Raw genomic sequence first — 22,090 nt, 5'->3', positions numbered from 1 at the left:
CACAGTAAATTACATTGTGATCATTGGGCTAACTTCACTGTTTCAAAACACAGACCACAGTTTACACCATGGTAAAGCTCTTGATAGAGAAGCAATTAAGATGGCAGTTTCAACTTTATTTTGAAACTGTGGTTTACCGCACTGGACAAATTTGCATGGAAGGTTATCTAGTTTACATGACAAACCAGTGACGTTCTACTGTGAAAGGAACAGTATAAGTGAAAGTTGAGACAGAAGCTGGACCTGGACTCAAGGTTAGTTGATTATACTCATTGTGCCTTCCATACCATCTATGCTGTTCTGACGCAGACAACCAGATCCTGCCAGATGGTACTTACAAATGCTGCAAGGCCGCGATCTGGCGACCACATGGACACAAAGACACCAGAGGCCAGATGCATAAAACTGTGTATCGCGGTATTTTATGTCCTCTGTTCCGTTTCCAAACTTCATAAAACCTCACAGAGCTCCGTGAACAAACTAATAGAGTGACGCAACCAACTGGATCACTATGATGACTGGACAAATTACTTCACATGGCTCTTCCTTGGGTGATGTATTGTAAAGAATGCAATTAGGTTGTGAGTACTAACAAGGTTTTATTTTATTATATCTTTTGAATTCCGTCTACAAATTCAAATTAAACTCTGGTTTTAATCATAATTTTAAAGCTTGTGTATCATCTTCAACGCTATACTGTGTTTTAATGGTGAAAATGGAGAAATTCACAGGATATTTCAAGTCTGGCTATGCTATGCACTGCCAACTTTCAGATGCCTTTTGCTGTTTTGTTTTTGTGCCTGAATTTTACTTTGTGATGCAATAACATGATTTCAGGCTTACTACACTCTATAAATATCCAGAAGAAAATGGAGACAATCTTCCCTTCTATTGTGTTTTGAAACAAAGGCCTTAGCACCAGACCGGCTCTCGAATAAATGTCAACTGGAAAATAAAATAAAAAACCTCAGTGAGTTCAATCAAAGCTCTGCATAAAATGATAATTTTATCTTGGTTTAACTGATCAGACTTTTACATATACCTATAGCCTAACTTTGAAACCATACTGATGTGGCTACGTTGCAACTGATACGCCTATGTATAACAATGACAACAGCGGCCGGGTAAGGATAACTATTGTAGTAGCACAGATATGAATATTTAATGGTTATTTGTTTGTAATGGACATTAAATAATTAATGGCACATGCAATCCATTTTCTAGCCGTGGCAGATCACACAACAGTAGTCTGCTCGCTTCGAATGGAGAGCTATTGTTGTGGCAGCCAGGACACAGTCCAGTAATTTTTCTTTGTTAGCCTAAGAGGCTAATGCTGCACAAGTATGCCTCTGTTGCATGCCCTTCGTGTAGCTTGTTTGTTTGTTTCTTCAAGCATGTGGGAAGGGGGTTTAACAGAAAGTTGAGTGTTTGTTCTTGGTTCCACTTACTAAGCAGATTTAATGAATCCTCTACTTAATCATAGAGTTATGCCTTTGTTTTCGTTTGTTGCATACATATTTCTCTTTTCTTTGCAAATGACAATTTGATTTCAATTGTCAGAGAAGATAGGAGTATCTTCTCTGTCTCCTTTTACAGCCATCAGAGTGGGACCTAGGGGTTCAATATTTTCCTTTTTCTGGTCTACCCAGCAACCTTATGCTCAGCACTGAGGCCCTATTAAGGGCTGGACAAAGTGTATAACAAAATCTTTATCTATGTTGAGTGGGTACATGCCAGTGGACTATACAGATTATAATGACCCATATAGCTTTGTGATGTACTGAAAATACTTTTACTTTTCCCGACAACTATGCACTGGCCTATCTGATTAACTCAAAGATTATGTATACTAGTTATTCAAACATAAGCACTAGGCGTAATTGTGTAACACATTTCTTTGTAATGAATTAAGAGAGAATAAATGTGGGAAATAGAGGCATTTCCCTATGACAAATGGGTATTGCAATATTTAAGCAACAATTCTTGAAAACAGCTGGGGAACACTTGAAAACATACAGATATTGTATACGGCATATTGCTGCCACCATGATAAAAAAAAAAGTATTCACTCAGTTTCTTGTTATAACAAGGACACTTTTCTTGTTTATACAAGATCCTTTTCACATTACAACAAGGTATTTTGCACATTATTATGACCTACTTTTTGGTTATTACTAGAAACCAAATTAGGGTTTTTTTACACGAAACTTTTCTCATTATCATAACATATCAATTAATCTTGTTATCTCACAAAAACTCTCTTTATTTCACAAAATCAACATATGGGCAACATGATAAGTTGGTTTGTTATTATAACAAGAAACATCCATATGTTCAGCCTATATCGGCTAGAAAAATGACCATGACTGGTTTGTATGGTTTGGTTACGTTTTATTTGATGCTTGGGATGAGACATTATGTTAGTACCACCCATCCATTATGGTAACCCAGTCCCACCTGTCCCTGCACATGTGCTGTATCTATACCACTTATCCTGTGGAAGGTGGCAGGGATGGCTGGAGCCTGTCCCCGGGGCGACAAATGGGGGGGGTGAACAGTCTGTCACAGGGCTGACACAGTCATATTCACATTCAGATATACAGGCAACTTGTAGAGGGGCTACTAATTAAATATGTTTTTGTCCAAAGTACAAATTATATGTGCAATTATACTAACATTCCCAAGTCATAGAGCCAGTCAAAGACAATCACTGATACCAAATACACAAGAATGATTAAGCTTAGGCCCAGAAACAGAGAAAAGCAGCCCAGAGTTTCTCATCAAAAAAAAAAAGAAAAAAAAACTGTGCAGAATTTTGTTTCTTCATGGCCATAATTAAAAGGAATATGAACAGACTTACCAATACTAACATTAGGGGTGGGCAACAAACGCTATTTTGCTAAAATCTGTAAGTAAGTATCTGCGTGATTCCCAGTCAGAATCTGCTTGACTGTTAATCCCACTTCAGTTCTCTTCTAAATTACACATAATCTCTTTTTTTTATATAATGTGGCAAAAACACTGTCACATGCAGACTGTCTCTTAACAGAATGGTGCTGAAAACAACCTAGCAACCTCATCCCTGCATCTCCATGGGTCGCTCTGATAACACACTGCAGATGTCATGAAGATACCATTCCTCAAGCTGTTCCTTCTGAAGAAGATTTTTTTTGAGAAGTAGACCTCGACAGAAATTCCCAGATTGAAAAGGTAAGAGAAAGAGAAAATGAAAGAGGAAAAAGGAGAACCAGATGGAAAATGCCGTGTCAATGAAATGGAAAACCACAGAGGATACAGTTATGACAAACTCTGGCTGAAAAAAGTCCCACAAAAGCAATTGTGGTCAGATACCTTCATACAACCCCTGAGTGAGACATTAATGGTCAGGAAGTGTTGACTCTTTCTCAGCGAATTCAGATTGCAAGCATGTATAAATCCACTACTAAGGCTGCATTGTAAAATACTGTATACGTTCTGTTCATTAAATGTCGATTTGGGTTGTTTAAGAGACAAAAGAATAACACATTTCAATCTATTGCTCATAAGTGATGGAAAGAGAAAAAATAAACGTTTTTGCCAAATTGAAATGAAAATTAGATAAAGAAAATGTCCATATTGTTTTGACGCATAATGTTAAATTACATTGTCTGCTGTGTTATGTCACAAGGTTGCTATAAAATGTATAGAAATCAGACAGCCATAATGAACTGTTAATGTATGTTTTGTTTCATGGACATCTATCAATGGAGCAGCAGGAGGTGTCATTCTATTGGTCCAACAATAAAACGTCACCTGGTTGTTCAACATTGGGTTAAAGTGATCTAGAGATTTTGTGTACTGCCTCCTCACACTTACTTCATTGGCAACATATTCAAGCAGGTGTCAAGGCCATGATGCTTGGGGCTGCTCAGATGCAGGCAGGCCTGCTGAACTGCTTTCACCTTTGAGCTCCACCAATCAGCAGCAGAGCCTCAGAGGCAAACTTTGACCTGAGTGGTTAATCAGGTAAGCAGGGGCCCCAACTTCTATTCTACCACTGCTCAGTCTGGAGATTGAGCTAATAAAAGAGCTGAAGGTGGTGGCATGTTCACATACTATTGTAATGTTATGTTGTAATGTGTTCTATTCAATTTGTTGCTTTTTTTCCAATTCAGTCATTTAACCTACCATCAAAAGTTTACTTTAACCAAACAAGAGTACTTGTTTGAGAAACAAATGCAGTGGTTCTGAGAAAGTTTCTTGTAACATGATTTTTATATATTATCTGTTTGAATAACATAAACAACTGTTTAACAATTAACATGGAAGCCTGGATTCAAATTGGTTGAAACCCCAATCAGGTTAGGGTTGATAAAAGTATTTGGTGGGAAACAAATGCATAAATGGTTTACTGCATTTATTTAGTTGAGGCAGCTGGTTAGCACCAATGATTAACATATATTATCTGGCAATGTTAATGGTTTTCTAATTCTTTCTGCAGTAATTGATAATACATTTAAACCAGCTTGGTCACCACTTTCTGAGCAGACCCTCAATGTTCATGAAACAAGCAAATTCTATGGTTTTAATTGAAAGCTGAGGTGGAGAAAAAGCTATCAAAAATGTGGCAAGAATTGCTGTTGCTTATCTTCCAGGTAGATGAGACAGTACTCTAAAGCTAATGACGGGTGACAGTGAAATTATTATATAGTTTTAACTTGTGTCTGCCTTCTCCTCCCTAAGACAGACATGGCTAAAGGGTTGTATTAATTTTCTGATAAGGCTCACTGGTAATCTAAAATGCATGTGATCCCAGGTGAATGCAGTTAATGAACTGGTAGGCTAGGAGACTATAGTGCTCTTGGTCTCAAGAGACATTATTGAGAGCCACAGATTCAGTCTCTGTACCAGTGACAGCATCATCTAACAAAGCCACAAGATTTTACTATGGTTGACATTCAGAGCGATAATAATCACAAGCCATCCTAACTTTGCCAACGTGATTGCCACCCATCATGACACACATTTATGTTGTGTAATCCAAGGACGGTAATTTAAAAGTAGTTAACTGACGGCTTGTTCTAGTCAATGTTTTGACAAATGTTTTTCAAATGCAAAAAAGAAAATATATCCATCAAGTGAAAAAAAGTCACCTGATTATTCAAATACCAAAACAATTCCTGATAAAGCCCTAAAATGATCACAATAATCCTAGCTAGCCTAAACACACAATGCTTCATTAACTGCCGCATGATCTCTATTTTATTTTGGCCATTTAACAGTTCGTGTTGAGTTCCCAGATAGGTTGAACAACAGTTGAACAATTTGGCTTCTGCCAAAAAAAGGATAGTCAGCATTTCCATGGATTACACAGCCTCATGTGACCAAGCACTACTAGACCTTTCACAGGGAGGGGAACCTTGCTGTAACCACCCACTTTTCTGGTAATCAGTGTTTTTAAATTTCATTAAATGCTAGGCATTTGGGGGAAAAAACATTTTTAAATTTGAATAAAAATGTTGTGATTTTATATACTGCTTTTATATACTGCAAGGCCTTAAAATGGAAGAGGAAAGAACAATAATAACAACACAGAAAGCTACAGTAAGAAAATGTAAGTTGGGCCCATTATGCAAATCACAAAATATCCTAGGCTGCATTGCATTACATAGAGTATAGCCCAACTGATACAGGATTTCTGAGGGCAATACCAATATTGACATTTGAGAGTATATCTGATGATATATCGGCTTATCTTAAGATTCTATACACAGCCCATAACATAAATAAAACATTTTGATATGGTTCTTCTTTATAAATAATTGTGACCTGATAACAATGATAAACCTAACAAAAAATCTAGTCAAAAAAGGGAAATGGGGTGGTGATGGTGCCCTAAAACCCCCAAAAAGTAGGAAAGTTGTTTCCCATGATACTTTTGTTTAACATATTGCCAGCGGTATACCACTCAAAATCGTCTTTAAAAAAAAACATCATAAGAGCAGTTCCCATGCTCCTTATTGCATGCTGTGAGATGGCTTCCTGGCTATTCTATGCTACTGTGTCCAGAAAACAGTTATAAAACTGGAGCAGATAGTTGCCATATCCCCTTTAAGAACAATTAATTTTTAAAAGTGGATTGAGAAAAAACACATTTTCTTTCTCAATCAACTTGAAAGTGTGACAATGTCCTAAAAACATCAGGGTGACCTCTGACACCACAAATGGTTCTACACAAATTCTTTCTACAGCTGGTAAATAAGACGTCATCTCTGGTCAGTGTTATGAAGCTGTGAGTGATGAACACTCACAAAGGCATACACTAACACAAGAAAAATGCTCACAATTAGGCAGTGAACTAAGATTTTTACTTCCTCCTCATCAAATTGGACACTATTCTGTTATGAATGTGAGAACGCCCTGAAACAAATCCTGCCTTTGTGGCCAGATCCTAGTTTTATTGCTTTCAGAAAAAACACCCTTCATTGGACCTGTGGTTTGTGCGAAAACATCCCTCCTCTCAAGTTGCGGGTACTGTAATTCAAACATCAATAACAGAGATATCCACAAGGAAAGCTTGATACATAATGGCAAAGTGTGCTAGGGAGGTTATTTGCTTTTGCATCAGCACTGTTGTGGGCTACAAGTTTTTCCAGGCGCACAACAAATAAGCAGAGAGAAACACACACGAAACTGTGACAATTCAATGCCAGTGTGAGAAATGAATGGAGAAGCAAGAGACATGTTGTCCTCAAGAGGTGTGCAAGTAGCATGACCGGGAAAGTGTATGAGTGATCAGCCAGTGTAGGGTGGTAAACATTCACAGTTAGTTCCTTCAAATAACCACTCTAACGCTTCATTATGCACATTTGACAACCCTCTGTGAACACTTGTGAAAATCTGCAAGAATGGGATCATACTCTGAGGTATTCTTGCCAAACCAAACAAAAGCCTCCTATCTGCTAACTCATGGTAATGTTACTCTTACTGTAAAGGACTGCGAGTTAAGTGAGCTAAGAGAAGTCACACGCCGTTTCAGGTTCAGAAAACTTGTTTGTTGAAGTGCACAGGAGATGAGGCCTACACATGGCTGTCACTGCGCCCGACTGTGCACATGAAATAGCGTCCAGGGAAAAAGCTGGCACTTTTTGTGTCAACGGGTTACTTTATTACGGTGTAACAAATAGGATATAAAGTGCACTTACGTAACGTCTCAACTTTTTTTCAGGAGGAGACTTTCTTAGCCACCCTGAGCACACCACATCTCCCCCACTCATATCTGCTCCTTTCTAGCTCTCCCTGGAGTTTGAGCGGAGATTTCTGTTCGCCTTCGTTTGTTTTGGGGAGTGTCTTCTTGTACCTGGAAAGAACAAAAAACGTTGACACAAAGCCCAAATGGTGAAGATGGAATATTAAAAGTTAAAATGTTGTATTATTGAGAGCGATAAATACAGTCACTCCTTCTTCGAAAGTCGACTCACCGACCGACAAGGCAGTTCTCTGAAATGCCCAGACCAGATTTTCCACGAGTTGTAGTCAAATAAACGGGTATATCCTGAGCTTGGAGTTCATATAAACCTCCGCGGCACCGCCTTTTGTACAAATATCAACGGTGACTTGTGTGTTTTGTTCAAACTGGAACGCCGTGAGCACAAAAAACAGGCGCAGGCAACTGAAAGTCGCTAAGTTTATGTTGTTATATGTAACGCTTCATGCTAATTCCCGTCAAAGTGGAGCGATTCCCAGTTGGCGAGACCAGATGTAAATATCCCACAGTGTACCGGTGCATTGTTGTCGTTTCTGCGCAAATTAAAACAATCTTCACCGTAAACACAGTGTTTCCGCCGATCTTCCCTACCAGTTTACTCCCATGGTTTCTTAATTATGATTGACAGGGTGGCTCCGTCTTTCCCTCAACTCACCCTCCTCTGGAACATCGCGGCGTCAAGCTAACAGACGTAACGGACACAGACCGGATGTTTAGAGATTGTGCTTTCAAAATAAATGTTCGGTTTGTGCGGAACGTTACATTTGGGCTTTCGTATAGTTTATCTCCCGTGCCAATGTTAATGGCTGAAACGGACATGCTAAATTAAGTTGTGTGTACACTTGCAATTTCAGATTTTGTTGTTGAATATTTTTAAAAGAATATATAGAGTATTTTATGTGTGGATTGTACCATCTTCCCTCAAAGTAATATTCACGTTTACGACACACAACACGTGCCTTTTACAGGTTGCGAAATTTATTTTGAAGGTTACAACCGGGTGTTCCATTCGTGTAGCTCTGCTCGCTTTAAAACTAGTTTTGGAGGACGAAATGGGGAGGCGGCGGCGTGCAGGGAAAATTGTAGAGCTTCAACCATGGGACATGTAGTTCAACAATCGTTTGTGTTCCGTCCCAAAAAACAACAAATGACTGCAGGGAGGCTGATTGATTAAACATGATGTAATAGAGCTATATGCACCCCTGGATGGATACAAAAAGTGCCCCCAGACAATTGAGGAAAAGACAATGAAACGACCCACCACCTCAGTGTGAACCGAAAGGTCCCAATATATCGTTTCACGTCTAAACAACACTGTCCATAATGCGTGTTTATTCCCTAAAGAAAACTCGCCATAAAAACCATGTAATGTTAGTAGGACAGAAAAAGGACAGTGAACTCATTGACCTATAAGGTGTACTATTTTGGCATTTATCTCTGGCATCATTAGAAATTCATTTTTATTCATTTATTACAGTTTCAAATATTTTGTGCCTCTTCACTTGTTAACATGGCCTTGAAACAAAAAACCTATATCAAGATAAGGCTATATATACCAAAGTCACCAAATAATTATTTATTTGAAGTGCATACTAAGATAGATCGGTGGTTTACCATATCTGATCAATATACTGGACTCAACAGAGCATCTAAACAGGTCTAATCCACTGGCAAGGATGTGTTTCCCATGGACTTAACATGGTATTTGAGGAATCTTAATGGAATGCTATTGTAATGGTAAACATTTCCCCCAAAGGATGTTCCCTGTTGGTCTATGATTAATGACTTTGCCATTTTACAGGCACATTACCTCTTTCAACAGCCTCCGTATTGATGGAGAAATAGTGAGCAATTAAAGGCTGTAGACACAACACGCCAATTCCTGTTAATGAATTCTTTTGATGCTATATATTTAGCACTACAGTCTGAGTGTTACAACATCAAACACCTTGTGTGCCATGTTGTTGCCGTGACGCATCAGGGTTCATTTAATTGGTATGTCTTAGTGGCATAGCGTGTCTGTGAAGCAGTGTCTTTAATGTTGTCTTTTGTTGCTGTGCTTTACAGGTGCATGCATCTGTAGTTTATGTGGGCCCCACAGCATCCACGTGTTCAACTAAACATACCACAGTGGATAACTCATTTGTACCCACACTAGATGAACAGACCAGATCTAATTTACTGTCACTGCATGCCAAATGAATACATGTATATACTGTATGCAACTGTAAAAACCTAAAACATATATAAAGATTATTTATTATCAAATATTATGAACACCCACTATGAAATTTACAGAGAAGAGATAATAGCATGCCATTCCCAAGAGTTGACATTTCAACAAAAGTGAGGAGAAAAGTGTAATGGTTTGGTTGATTAATAATTGAGAATCATTGAGTTTTCTTTCTAAATGCCCTCTGAAAGCTTTTTACTACTGCAGTGTTTTTACCTTACAAATTGCTAATTAGCAATAAATGGCAACTTTGGAAATAATGCTATTACATTTTATGCCATGTGTCCCATGACTGTGGGAGTATGTGACTAAATGTGATTTCCCAGTTCCTTATTGGATGACTGCTGTGTCTATACAGAGTGGTATTTTTGCAAAAATATTTTGCAATCAAAGCAAAAAATGGCATGATACATGTGCTTGTTTTGATGAATTATGCAACAATGTCCAGTTCTGTATTTTTTTTTAATCAACAAAGTCACTTGGGTACTAAAGACTTTTTGAGAAGGATGCTTAAGGTTTGCAGTATCAATAACATTAAGCATTTTTCTTTCCAAGCCTTTAATTGAAATAAAAGAAATTATAATTTGCAGCTCAAAATCCAGATTACCACACTGTATATACTGCAAGACAGAATATAAATGATGTAAGGTAGGTGATCTATTCAAGTCAAGATATATGAAGATATAGTACTGGAGATGGCTGCAAGTGGTGAATGCATTCTCTGCAGTGGAAAGGTGATGCAGACATTGAGGTATGCTTGAGCATAACAACAACACTCATAACTTTGGTGTTTGGCTCATTTCCACAGAAACTGATTTAAAGTTTCCAGAAACCATTTGCTTCATCCTGCCATCATGAATTGAGTTCATCTTAGCTTTTATTTAAAAAAAAAAAAATTATATCATCATGTATTAACCATTGCATTTAGAGTTTAGCCCCCAACATCTAGCCACCTCTTTGCCAACATACCACTTTAAATAACTTTACCATACACAACTTGCCTAGTTAAGGAAGACAATACAGCCAAATACTGATTTGTTCTTACTGTAGGGAAAGGTGAAGCCTTTATGGACATTACCACACTACAGATGAAGTTGTATGTCCTGACAAATTCCTCTTCAAGAATCTGCATTAAATATCAAAAGGCACATAAAATCAGCATGAACACAAAGGTCTCCCTGAATGACCGAATCTGAGGAATACATTAAAATATGCCATCAAACAGTTAACTGCTGTCAAATGTGTTTAAACAAGCAGTCTGCAGTTTAGCTCTTTTTAGATCACACTACCTAGTAATGGGAGAACAGCATTAAATACTCATACTGAAAATGCCTTTACCTTGGAAATTTCCCACAAATAGTTTTACATTTTCCACATATAGTTTTGTATTCCATGGTTGTTCAGAATGATAGTTTAAATCATATGTACATTTATTGCATGAGATATGAAACCTATAAAACCACCAAAGCACACACCAAAAAGGGTTCAAATATCTTGAAAATCAAACGCCACAGCTCGTGAAGAAAAGCTGCATGCAAATCAGAAGAGTAAACAAAGGTCGAGCTGTGTTCAGAACTATGTCAAATCAAAAAAGAGTTTACTTTTCACTTGAATGTTTTCTTCTGTATTGTGCATTGCACATGCATGTATTTGGATATGTTTGCGTGTGAGGTAACATTATAAACACTCCGACTAGCCAGATAATATGAACATGTTCTAAACGGAACCAGTTTGACATATTTATCATTTATTAGGAGACTAATGCTTAATGAAGTTACTTCTATAATGTCAAATTTTATTTAGCCATTTCAATTAAAGGGAGAAAGTACATTTTGCACCAATGTGTATTATCTACCTCAAGTTCTGAAATTTGGAGGATTAATAAAAGATTACAACGCTTGATATCACAAAAAATAATCAAAATAAATAAAAATGATTAAATAATGACTGAAACAGTGGTATAAAAACTATTTTAGTCAAAACTTCAAGACTTTTAACTAAATCACATCTAAGATCAGAATCAGTGCAGATGCTCTGTGTGTGTGTGTGTGTGTGTGTGTGTGTGTGTGTGTGTGTGTGTGTGTGTGTGTGTATCATTTCAGTGCTCTTTTTATTAGGTTATATGCACATCTATGGTGTGACAGTTCAGACTCCCGTATGATCAGTTCAGAACTCCCCTAGCGCCAGTTCATCTGGGTTTCAGAAGACCAGTCTACTAATGGTATTGAAGCCTCCTCCCCCTCCTCCTCCTCCTCCGCCAGATGGGCCGCAGCTCCCTGGTGGGTTATTGTCATCTGAACCGTTAGGCCTGAATGAGCAGGAGGATGAAGGGGCCTGGAGAGCCTGGGTCCGAGCATTGAGCTCCTGTTCCTATTGACAGCATAGAGGAAAGAGAATTTTTTCCATGTTAGATAATTTTTCATTTTAAAACAGAACCTAAACATATAACTAAGCTATGCTATGCCAAAGAGTTAATTTAGCATTGCTGTAGTCCCATGTGACTGACAGCGTATCAGTGTTTTCACTTAACATTATTACAGCACCCTCTAGAGGTGATTTACTTTAGTCACTTAAACAAGTGCGCTGGAACATCAAACACAGCACAGTTCAATGACTCGTGAAATTACACCTCCCGTCTTATAACAGGACAGTTCAGATTTGGCTTCAAGTTCAGTCAAAAAAATAAAAAATAAAAATCCTATATTCTGCAGGCTCTTGGGTATCTGTAAAAGTACGGTCTGTTTTCCCTCAGCTTCTTTCCACCTGAGAGAATCTTGTACAGTTCTCAGCTTTCATAATAACCTCACACTTAGCGGGGTTAGTGGTAATGGTGTTATGCGTCAAATGCATGTAAAGCATTAACAATAAGCAGTATGTCAGTCAAATATCTAATGAACCTCTTAGCAGCAGATTAAACACTCGCTCTAATGCTTAATCACTTCGCATTTGGTGTGAATTTATTGGAATAATTTATAGGCCCTGATGGTTTAAATTGGTCACATAATGTCTGAATGTGCAGAAGTATGTTTTTTTTTTTCACCCCCACATACCTGTAAATACAGCTTGTTGTCCTTGATAATAGCATCCAGTAGTTCTTTCTGCAGAGGAGGCTCAGCACTCAGTCTCATTCCATTTGCCATTAGTCCCCCATTTACACTCTGCCCTGGTAGCTCCTGTTTCCTGTACATGAGCACATATGCAGTGTCCTTGGGGAATCGATTAGTAATGTTTTGCACTGATTGGAAGGACGAGAATGTCACTCTGCTGTCGTTGAACAGCAGCCAATCCCTTGCCTCCTGGCCACTATTAGGTAGTGTGTCTCCTCGTTCAGGTGAAATTGAGAGAGCTGAGCAGGTGGAGAGGCTACACTCAGCATGGCCATTCCCCAAATCCTCCTTGAGGGCATAGTGATTGGCTGGATGCTGTGTTCCATCTGCTCCATTAATGTTACGACCATAGGAATAGTAGTGGCCACTCTCAGACGATATACCAGAATGCATCACCACTGAGCTGAGGACATAGGGCACCGACTGTACTGACATCTCTCCTCCTCTGTTGATCTGCTCTGCTCCATTTAGCCTCTCCTCGTCCTCCTCGTCTTTCTGAGACGGTTTGAGCTTCTTGGCCAAATTCTCACTGCTCTCAGGAGAATCCACTTGCAGAGGGGAAGAGGTAGAAGAGGAACATTGTGCAGGCATTGAAGCGACATGCACAGGAAGTCTCATGAGTGGCGGGATAGTGACATTGTCCAGAATCTTCCTCCGAACATGGCATTTGGCATCATAGGAGAATCTCAGCAGGGTGAGGATTAAGTATTCAGGTGCTGAGACCACTTTCATGGTCCTCTCTGCCCGCTGGAGGGAGCTACACTTCTCACAGTAATAGGCATTCTCTTCGTCCAGGATCTCTGGAGCCAGGAAATAGTTCACCAGGTCAGGCACAGAGAGAGGAGGCTCATTTGTCACTGGCACAAAATGAACATTGCTAGCCGGGGCTTTGGCCAAGCTTGGCTCAGGAGTTTCACTGCCGCCGTTGACCGATCCCTGACAGAGGACCTTGGGCTCCTCTGAGGGCCCCTCAGGTTGGCTGACAGAAGGACAGAAGGCCAAAGAGAGGTCTGTAAAACGCTCCTCTTTCTCAGAGATGCAGTTACACTGCATACAGCGAATACCTGTGATCAGCTTCCCACCAAACATCGTTTCTATCAACGTCCTTCCGTCAGCCCCAGGTTTGGTTTCTGCTGGAGTCAAAGATGACTCTTCTCCCTCCTCTGGACAAATCTGACCTTTTGGGTCTTTGCTGCTTGTATCAATGGGGGAGGCAACCTTTGGCTTAGCTGATTCCAGGACCTGAAGTGTTTTCTCTTCTTCATGTAACCTTGAGATCAGCAGACGGAGACAGTCAACATTAGAGGAGAAATAGATTTTAATAGCTTTGAATTTGTGCCACTGCTGTGTGTGTCTCATGTCTATTCTTTCTAAACAACATTCACATAATTTAGTTCTAAAGAAAGTACAGTTTACTGTACCATCTGCCCCAGTCATGCTATACTCAATACTCACAATGCTTTATATGTATTGTGTTCTTTCTAGCTTTATTTTATTTATGACACTTTATTAACATTTATTCCATTTTGCATTCAGTGACATACAAATAACACAGTAACGTTGTATTATTTGATGCCTGATTTTTATTATTTGTTATTGGTCGTCGGGGGATAATAAAGGAAAGCAATTCCGTATTTCAATTTAACACTGTTAGATTATATAGCAAGACAGGCTGTTTGGGGCCCTAGCCATTAAGGGGCTCGGACTCAGCCAAGTAGTCTTTCCTAATTTAGGGGTAAGAAGTAGATGGGGCATGATGATGATTTAGAATCCAGACCAAATCAGGTGCTGCGGTGAAAACGCAGGGGCTCCCAATCATTTTAGTTGGCTTAGGCTGCGGCAGTGGGGGCCAGAGGGGATATTAAAAATAAATAAATAAATAAAAAACAGAAAAAAGGCAGCGACCTTGCAGTGGAAAAGTTGAAATAGAATCAACTTTTGGAGAAATGCAACACAACATCATGCTGCGTTGGCCAATCTGGCTACAGTGAGCCTGAAATATCACTGAAACTAGGAGCTATTCTCCCAGTTAGGTCCTCACTATGTTTATTTGCTGTACCCTTCGATGCAAAGCTTCGATGTCTGTGTCTGACTTGCAGTCGATGCTGAACATTTGCGATACCAAGAGGCGTCCTTTGGTTAATTTGTTTGAGAGACAGACCTGATTTAGTCTAAATTCAGCCTAGTTTGTATGCTTAGGTCTATATTGCTACTCCATTCACAGTTGATCCACCGCTTGCATGTGCATGTGTTCGTCCAGAGAAAGGTAAGTTATGATGTTTCCTTATGATTGATTTGATCCCACACTGGGAAAATACATGACATTTACCTGAGTCACATTTCTACTGCACTGTTAATGATTCTGTAATTACAGTAAATGAATAGTAGTAAAAATGCGTCATCTATGTAAGAGTGCATTTCACAACGTTAACTCTGAAGGCTTGACCTCCCAATTAGATCACAGAATCTAATGGGGCCATACCTCCGGCCCAGATCAGTCCATTTATTTTATGCTCATACAGTACTTACCGTCTGTAATTTATGTGTATAATGTTGCCAATGAGGCCTAGGTTACAAGAGCCCACTGGATCTAGGACACTGTCAGTTTCATGTTAGTTTGGTAGCTTGTGTGTTGTAGCCAAGCTGCAGACTATTGGATGTCTGAGAGCAGCCAGCCTGTAATCACTGAGGCTCCGCAACAGTCACACTAACCTGACACAATCCTATTATTACTGTTGATTCATCCAATCTGCTTGGAGTGCGACTTTACCTGTCTAGAAGGAATCTGAGGTACTCAGAGCAGTCCTGCTGAGAGCCGGCATTGAACCAGGGCGGCCGAGACGCGTCCAAGAAGTTTCTGGGAGCATATGCTGCCCTCTGCAGGAAACAGACATGCACCACACACAGATAGCAATCAAGTGCTGTTGTCATCAGTATACTAATAATATTCAATAGTCTATTACACAGGACAACACTAACCTGAGTGTGTGCAAGGAAAGCAAAGAGCAGCTGGAGCTTTTTCATTAATGTGTTGGAACCATTTAGATGTAATGATAAAACATGCCGTCTGAAACTGAAAAACAAACAGCAAAGTTAACTACACTCAGACCGTCCATGTTTATTCCTTAAGTTTCAGTATACAAATATATTTTAAAAAATATAAAGATATTTTTTAAAAGTGTGTATGTGTTTGCATACACAACTCACTCTGTGGCCATAAAGAGGGTCTGAATGATGCTGTTCATGTAGCACGTGTTCCCCAGGTTGACCAGGCCAGTCTTGCCCGTTTCAGACTTCCCAACTTGCCTCTGAAGACCTGAGGCAAATGAGTTGGACTGGGATGTCCAGGCACTTTGATTCAACACCAACTTGATCTTCTCTTCTCCAGGTTTTGGGAGATCCTGAGAAGACATCTTGAAATGATTAGATACAGAACCCATCTAAGAAGTTTACATGCAGAATAAAAGCTCTTCAAGCGATTTCTTATGTAATGTAAAAACAACTTACTTCTGGTGTAAGAGGTGATAAACGGTTTCTTAAATACCTATATTTATATAAAACCAGTATAAGGTGTTGTCCACTCTTTTACCTTGATGGCCTCTAGTATGTGGTCATAGAGGTCAGGGAAGCCAGAGTATTGGTACATCATGCAGTGTATGAGCTCAGTGAACTGCAGCAAAAAAGCTTTACTGGTGGGGAGACCATCTGTCCTCAAAGACTGGACTAGATGCACCACATGTGGAACAACCTGGAACAGTGAGGAACACAGACACGAGAATAATGTTGAGGACACAGATGTGCTGGAAATCCTGGAAGGTACTGCTAATATTAATCATACAAATTTGCAGCACAGTCAAGCTAGAGCATAGCTGCATATGAGGAACCCTGCAGAGGGTATTTTTGAGACTATTCACGTTTTTAGATACAAATGAAATTGGCTAACTTAAGTGCCATTTCTCAGCATTTAAGGGTTTCACACATCATTAGTGGGAGAGCAATGCCAAGCCTGGGGTTCTGGGAAAAAAAAGTCTGCGCAGCTTTGAAGTAGTTTTAGCCAAAAAAGAAGAAAATGAGAAAAACAACAAAGTGGCCATATGAGAGGGAAATGGGCTGTGAGGAGACAGGAGATTCCTTACCAAATGGAAGGCCTCAGGAGAGTGCTGGAAACTCAGCAGCATATGGGAAAGCACAGCTAGCGCCCCCTGCCGCACAATGGGGTACCACAGACGACTGAATACCTATAGGTTAAAAAAAAAAAATACATCTTTAAGCCATATATACATTTATGTAAAATGGGGAATAGCTTAATTATCACTGCAGCTTAACATCTGTATAGCATTAAAACATACATACAAGTCTTCCTGACATCCATAATAAAGTTCTCACTACAAACCAGTTCAATTTTAAGCAGAGTGACGTCTATGAGGATAGTGAACTTCTGAACTGCAGCAAGTCCTTTCAGTAAAGCAATGACCCAGGTATCGACATGTTGGGCCAGAGGCCAAGAAAGCCAATCAATCATCCTAGATAGAGAGAAGAAGAGTATGTGGGGTTAAAATAATGCGTATAAATGCAGTAACATTATGATAACACACAGACTGCTCCACAATATATCAAAAAGTGTCGAGAAAAACTGCGCAATTCACGTACAACATGTGTATCATAAATTGTATACATAACAAATCATTTAAAATAACACATTGCGAAAGCCAATCAACTCGGATGACTAGATGTGTGAGGTTACCTGCAGAGCGCTTTAGTCATGTTTGCGTCTTTGACATTGTGGTCTGTGGTGAGACTCTTGATAAGCACCGTGATCATCTGGACGGGGATGTGCTGCACCAGGCTGGCCAGAGCAATGGATGGGTCAAATGAGGGGTCTGCAAAATTAAATCAGAGTAAATACACAGAAGAAGATAAAAAACATATTATCATGAGCATCCTGTTGCAGCTGTTTACATTAACCCCAGGCCTGGGTTAGAAGTGCATGTATTTAATCTGTTAAGTTCTGTTTGTGTAACATGAAGGGACTCATTCTACATCCTTGTGTTGTAAATTTTTGTCAACATTTGGAGCACCATATAATGCAGTGCAACATGACCATCACAAACAAAGGCCTCCCAAATTAGACAACACTGTCAATTTAAAAGCTTCACAAAAGCCTGTATTTATTGCAAGCTGTTCGGTTACATTCTGTTTGTCCTGTTGTTTTGTCCATCTTATGGCAAAGGCACTTTGCATGTGCGGTATGTGCAAATCAAGTTTATAGCTCCCGAACCAGTTTTGATACTCAATATATTCTGTAATATTGAGTATCTGCTGAATTTGAGTAAATACATGAGTACAACATTTATTTCTTTATCCATTTATATCATAACTACATTGCTTTATTAGCTAAATATATCATGAATAACAGCTTTCCTTTGATGGTTTCCTTTTATATTGTGTATATTGTCCTAGTGTTTGGGTAATATCTATTAAGAGGAGTGTGTGTGGATCTGTGGATTTTGAAAGCATCTTCTCAAGCATGAACATTTAGGAAAAAGTTAAAACAGCAGCACTTTACAAGCACAGTTTACCTGAAAAAGTCAGTTTGACCTTTTAAACCAAAGTGCCTCTGCTCGCATCGCTCACTGACGCATGCTGTCACTGTGTTTATTCAATTGAAACTGCTGTGTGCTGTTTGTTTATTTTGTGCAGCTCCACAATTCAGTCACTCGCAACACTACACAGTAGGCTCAGGACATCCCTAAAATTTACCATCAACAAAAGGACTGAAGCTTTGACTTCAGCAGAAATGTTCTGCTCTCAACTACATCTTCACAAAATTTTTTTTTCAGTATTTGCCCTTGAGGAAAATGCACTCTGTGAATCATTGGATTTGAAGGGAACTGCTCCAAATACTGACAACTGTGTAAAATGATGCCACTACCTCCAACATGAAAATGATCACTGTGCCAATAACACAGAATATAGTTGGATGAACAGCCATACAAATGAGAGCAGTAAGCCAAGGGATCAAAGTGAAAAACCAAAATGAAACAAGGTAACAGTTCTCCCATGCTCAATAATGCGCTAAAAAAAAAACTGGTATTAATGCCAGAGATTTAAATACCAAATTCAAATTATATTCCAAATTCAAATATACTGTTATCATTACTGGCAGTATTTTAAGCTTCTTTAGGACATCTATTACAAATCCAAGTGTCCAAAAACTCACCCTATAGAAAAACAAAAGTAGTTTTTGCCCAAGAATGAAGTAAGATGCTTATTCTTATTCCTCTAAACTGCAGTCCCATGTATTATAACTATTTTAGAAGCAAGGCACAAGTCTCACCTGTGGAAGAGATAATGGCAAAGACTTCCTGTAGTGAGGGAAGCAGTGTGGCCGGGTCCGCCTTCCAGATGTTTTGCAGTAGTGTGCTAACCTTGGTCACCTGACCTACATACTCTCTCAGCTCCCGCTCTTGGCTGGCAAAGCAGTGGAAGTAACTGATGGTCCTCACCAGCTGCTGGCAGAACAAGACGCCCGACTTATCCCTCGGGATGCACTGCACAAAGTCTGACAGCAAAGTGTTCAGGCGGGCACAGAGAGCCGGCTCTGGACGTTCACACACCATCCTTAAAACCTCCACCTGGATCACGCTGAAGATCTCCAGCACAGATGGGCAGCTGATGAGCAGCCGCAGGCAGCAGTGAATGTAGTCTATAATGGCTGGGTCTTTGCGGTCCAGATGGAAATAGCCCTGCTGGAGAAGACTGAGGACAAAGTCTTTACTGAAGAAGTGCTCAAACTCTGGGCGGTGGTAACGTGCGTAGGCATCCAAAACCTGGAAGCCGATCTGCTTCTGAAAGGCATCTTCGCCGAGCAAGATGAGGCGGGTGGTAAGAGTAAACAGCGATTGACACTGCTCTTCAGTCACTTCCTTCTCCGCGGCTTCTACTACCTTCTTCACAATGGCCCTCTTCACTGGAATTGAGTGATCGGAGCTCACGAGGCCCTCCAAAATCTTGTCCATGATGACGGTCTGTAGATGGTTAAAAGAAAAGAAAAAAAGGAAGGTCACACCTACATCTGCAATCATACTAAATGGTAAAATAATGTTTGTATTTTTGTTTTACTTAATTAAAAGAAGAAAAGCAAAATAATAAATTGCAAAAATAAATAACAATAATAATAATAATTCATTTTGTTGCAGGGTCCTAGTATTGTATAAGCTGGTTCACTGTCACATTGGGATACTTGAACACAATAGAGCTATAATTAATGTTATTTTAAACACCTGTGCTTTTCCTACTCTGGTTGTTGTAAGCCCAGTGGTGCATAAAGTCTTTTCTACCCCAACCATCGGAGTCAACACATTAAAGTGACTCCCAGTGACACCCTTTGTTTTTAACAAGAAACTACAGTCTCACTTAAGGACAATTCTTGCTCTGAGAGGCGAGTTGTTGCAGGACACGCCAGTGGAAACAAGAGAGAGGAGTTTGTTGTGTACATGCATATTTCAGCGCAAGAATTGTCCTTGAGCGAGATTTCTGTTTCCTGTTAAAAACAAAGGGTGTCACGGAGAGACACTCGTAGGGATCCTTTCCAGTATGAGCCTGTCAGAGTCAAAAAGAAGAAGTTTTTGTGGACGTATTTTTGACAGGCACAATTGTCACCGAAGGAATACGTTGCAGCCACTGCAGCCTGTTTACAGCTCACGGATCTACTGCACCAATTCCAAAACTTTTTGGACTAGTAAATACTAACTAGTCATTCAACACCAAAATATGCGAAAATAGGGCCCAGGTTTAAACGTACTGATGTTATCCTTTAATGTGCTGCAACTGGAATGTAAACTAGAATGTACACTTAATTTTAACTATTGAGGCAAAAAATGTGCTTTACACCATTTGACATTACACAAATATTATATATATAATATAATATTTTTTTTTTTACAGCTATGCAGTAAAGCAGACAGGATAAAATGCTTTGACTACTGAATTTAAACTGGGAACTAATTAGAACTACTTATTTTTGTTTATTATTTTATTGATAAATCAATGTGACCAAAAAATGTCAGAAAATAGTGGAAAATACACAACAAGCTTAAAGTAATGTCTTCAAATTGTTGATTCAATCTAACTAGCAGTCCACAACCCAAATAAAAGACAATACAGAAGAGCAGCAAATCCTGAACATTTTTTTTCTTGAAACACAATTAACTAAATTATTTTATAAATTGTTGTAGATTCATTTTCTGTTGATAAATCGACTAATGTTTTCAGTATTAATTTAAATGCATTAATGGAAAACTGTAAAGCAGGATATGCTGTTTATGACACAGAAATAACTTTAGAGAAAATATTTCCCTAAATATTAGAGATGTGAACAGGTCTAAACCAGAGTAAAGGTGATTTCAGTGCATCTGTCACAGAATTGTTGTCTCACTTTTGGCAATCCGTTTATTATTATTTCCTCAGTGCAACATACTGATTCGTCCATTTGTCATCTGCCGTAACAACAGCAAAGCATGACTATGTTACACGTATTTAATAGCACTACATGGGATTTTCTCCCCTCTTATCTCACCACATCACGAGAACAGCGACCAGCCGCTGCAGTGCTTGTTCTGTGGATACCTGGCTAGCTTGCTAACGCTAGCTCTAACGTTAACTTTAACGGATAAATGTACACGTCCGACATTTACAACATATCTCTTGTGCTAAATACAGCTAAACCGCTTGAGCCACATCTCCAGCTCCATAGCAACAGTTGTAACTAACATTCATAAACAACGAAAAAACGAACAAAGCAACCAAACAGGCCTGACGTTAGCTGAGTAACGTTAGGTTCCACTGACTTAGCATAAATACCGCCCCTGTAACAGTGCGATAATATGCTTTACGGTCTGTGCTTACCCAAATAAAGCATGTCAACCGTGTCCGACCAGAAAATCGTCAATTGTCTGTAGATGTTGAACGTCTTTTAACAGGTAAAACCGTGTTATTTTGGTTCATTTGATCGCTCAGAATCAGCTGATTAACACTTCACCGACGTCATTCCTATGGACAGAGATGTTGGTAGGACCCTTGTGTGAAGCAATTGTCGTCTATAAATTGCCTGTTGCGCAGCTGTTGAATTTTGAGTAATGAAAGCAGCTGTTCTCCGTGAACGATCTTTTTGAACGTTTTAGACGACAATTTTCAAATGTAGTCGAATTCTAATTAAGAAATGTGGGCACTCCTGAGCCGTTTCTGTCCATTTTGTGTGCTGCATTCAAATACTCCTCGTCCATATCATCTGGAGGCCTCGGATGAAGTTGGTTTTTGGCTGAAAATTAATGTCCTGGTAAAAGAGATTCTATCTTTTCCTTAAACGCATTAATGACAATTGTGTATTTTCTTTTCTTTTTAAATTGCAAAGCCAATGGTGCAGAGACACAGTAAAGTATAAAGTAGGCCCACGTGTTTAGTATGAAATATTATTCAAATAAATTAAACAACTACAATAATATG

General features: G+C 39.2%; 2 protein-coding genes across 3 annotated transcripts in view; both read right to left on the bottom strand.

Annotated features, from left to right (window-relative positions):
- gab1 (GRB2-associated binding protein 1) overlaps positions 1 to 7,902 on the bottom strand; it is a 52,832-nt gene extending 44,930 nt beyond the window's left edge. Inside the window, exons 1-2 of one of the 2 annotated variants that reach the window (XM_038713152.1) lie at positions 7,461 to 7,902; positions 7,185 to 7,339 (exon numbers count right to left, since the gene is read on the bottom strand). In XM_038713152.1, the coding sequence (XP_038569080.1) occupies positions 7,185 to 7,256 (72 nt within the window). In that variant the 5' untranslated portion in view covers positions 7,257 to 7,339; positions 7,461 to 7,902. The remainder of the gene's footprint in view (positions 1 to 7,184; positions 7,340 to 7,460) is intronic. The other variant, XM_038713151.1, reaches the window with a different exon arrangement.
- Positions 7,903 to 9,922: 2,020 nt separating this feature from the next.
- On the bottom strand, positions 9,923 to 21,693 carry usp38 (ubiquitin specific peptidase 38). The gene is made up of 11 exons (XM_038713150.1): positions 21,494 to 21,693; positions 18,924 to 19,614; positions 17,331 to 17,466; positions 16,980 to 17,109; positions 16,723 to 16,824; positions 16,176 to 16,334; positions 15,794 to 15,987; positions 15,566 to 15,659; positions 15,357 to 15,463; positions 12,530 to 13,856; positions 9,923 to 11,849 (listed from the first exon to the last, which is right to left on the bottom strand). Exons 2-11 carry the CDS (start codon positions 19,603 to 19,605, stop codon positions 11,679 to 11,681), a joined length of 3,102 nt encoding a protein of 1,033 aa, XP_038569078.1. The 5' UTR covers positions 19,606 to 19,614; positions 21,494 to 21,693; the 3' UTR covers positions 9,923 to 11,678.
- Between the last annotated feature and the right edge of the window lie 397 nt (positions 21,694 to 22,090).

The sequence above is a fragment of the Micropterus salmoides genome, unplaced genomic scaffold (genome assembly GCF_014851395.1).
Source record: "Micropterus salmoides isolate LMB-PRFRI ecotype aquatic unplaced genomic scaffold, ASM1485139v1 Ms_hic_scaffold_12, whole genome shotgun sequence".
Lineage (NCBI taxonomy): Eukaryota > Metazoa > Chordata > Actinopteri > Centrarchiformes > Centrarchidae > Micropterus > Micropterus salmoides.
Note: the sequence above shows the minus strand (reverse complement) of the source record. Positions and strands in the feature narration are given on the sequence as shown.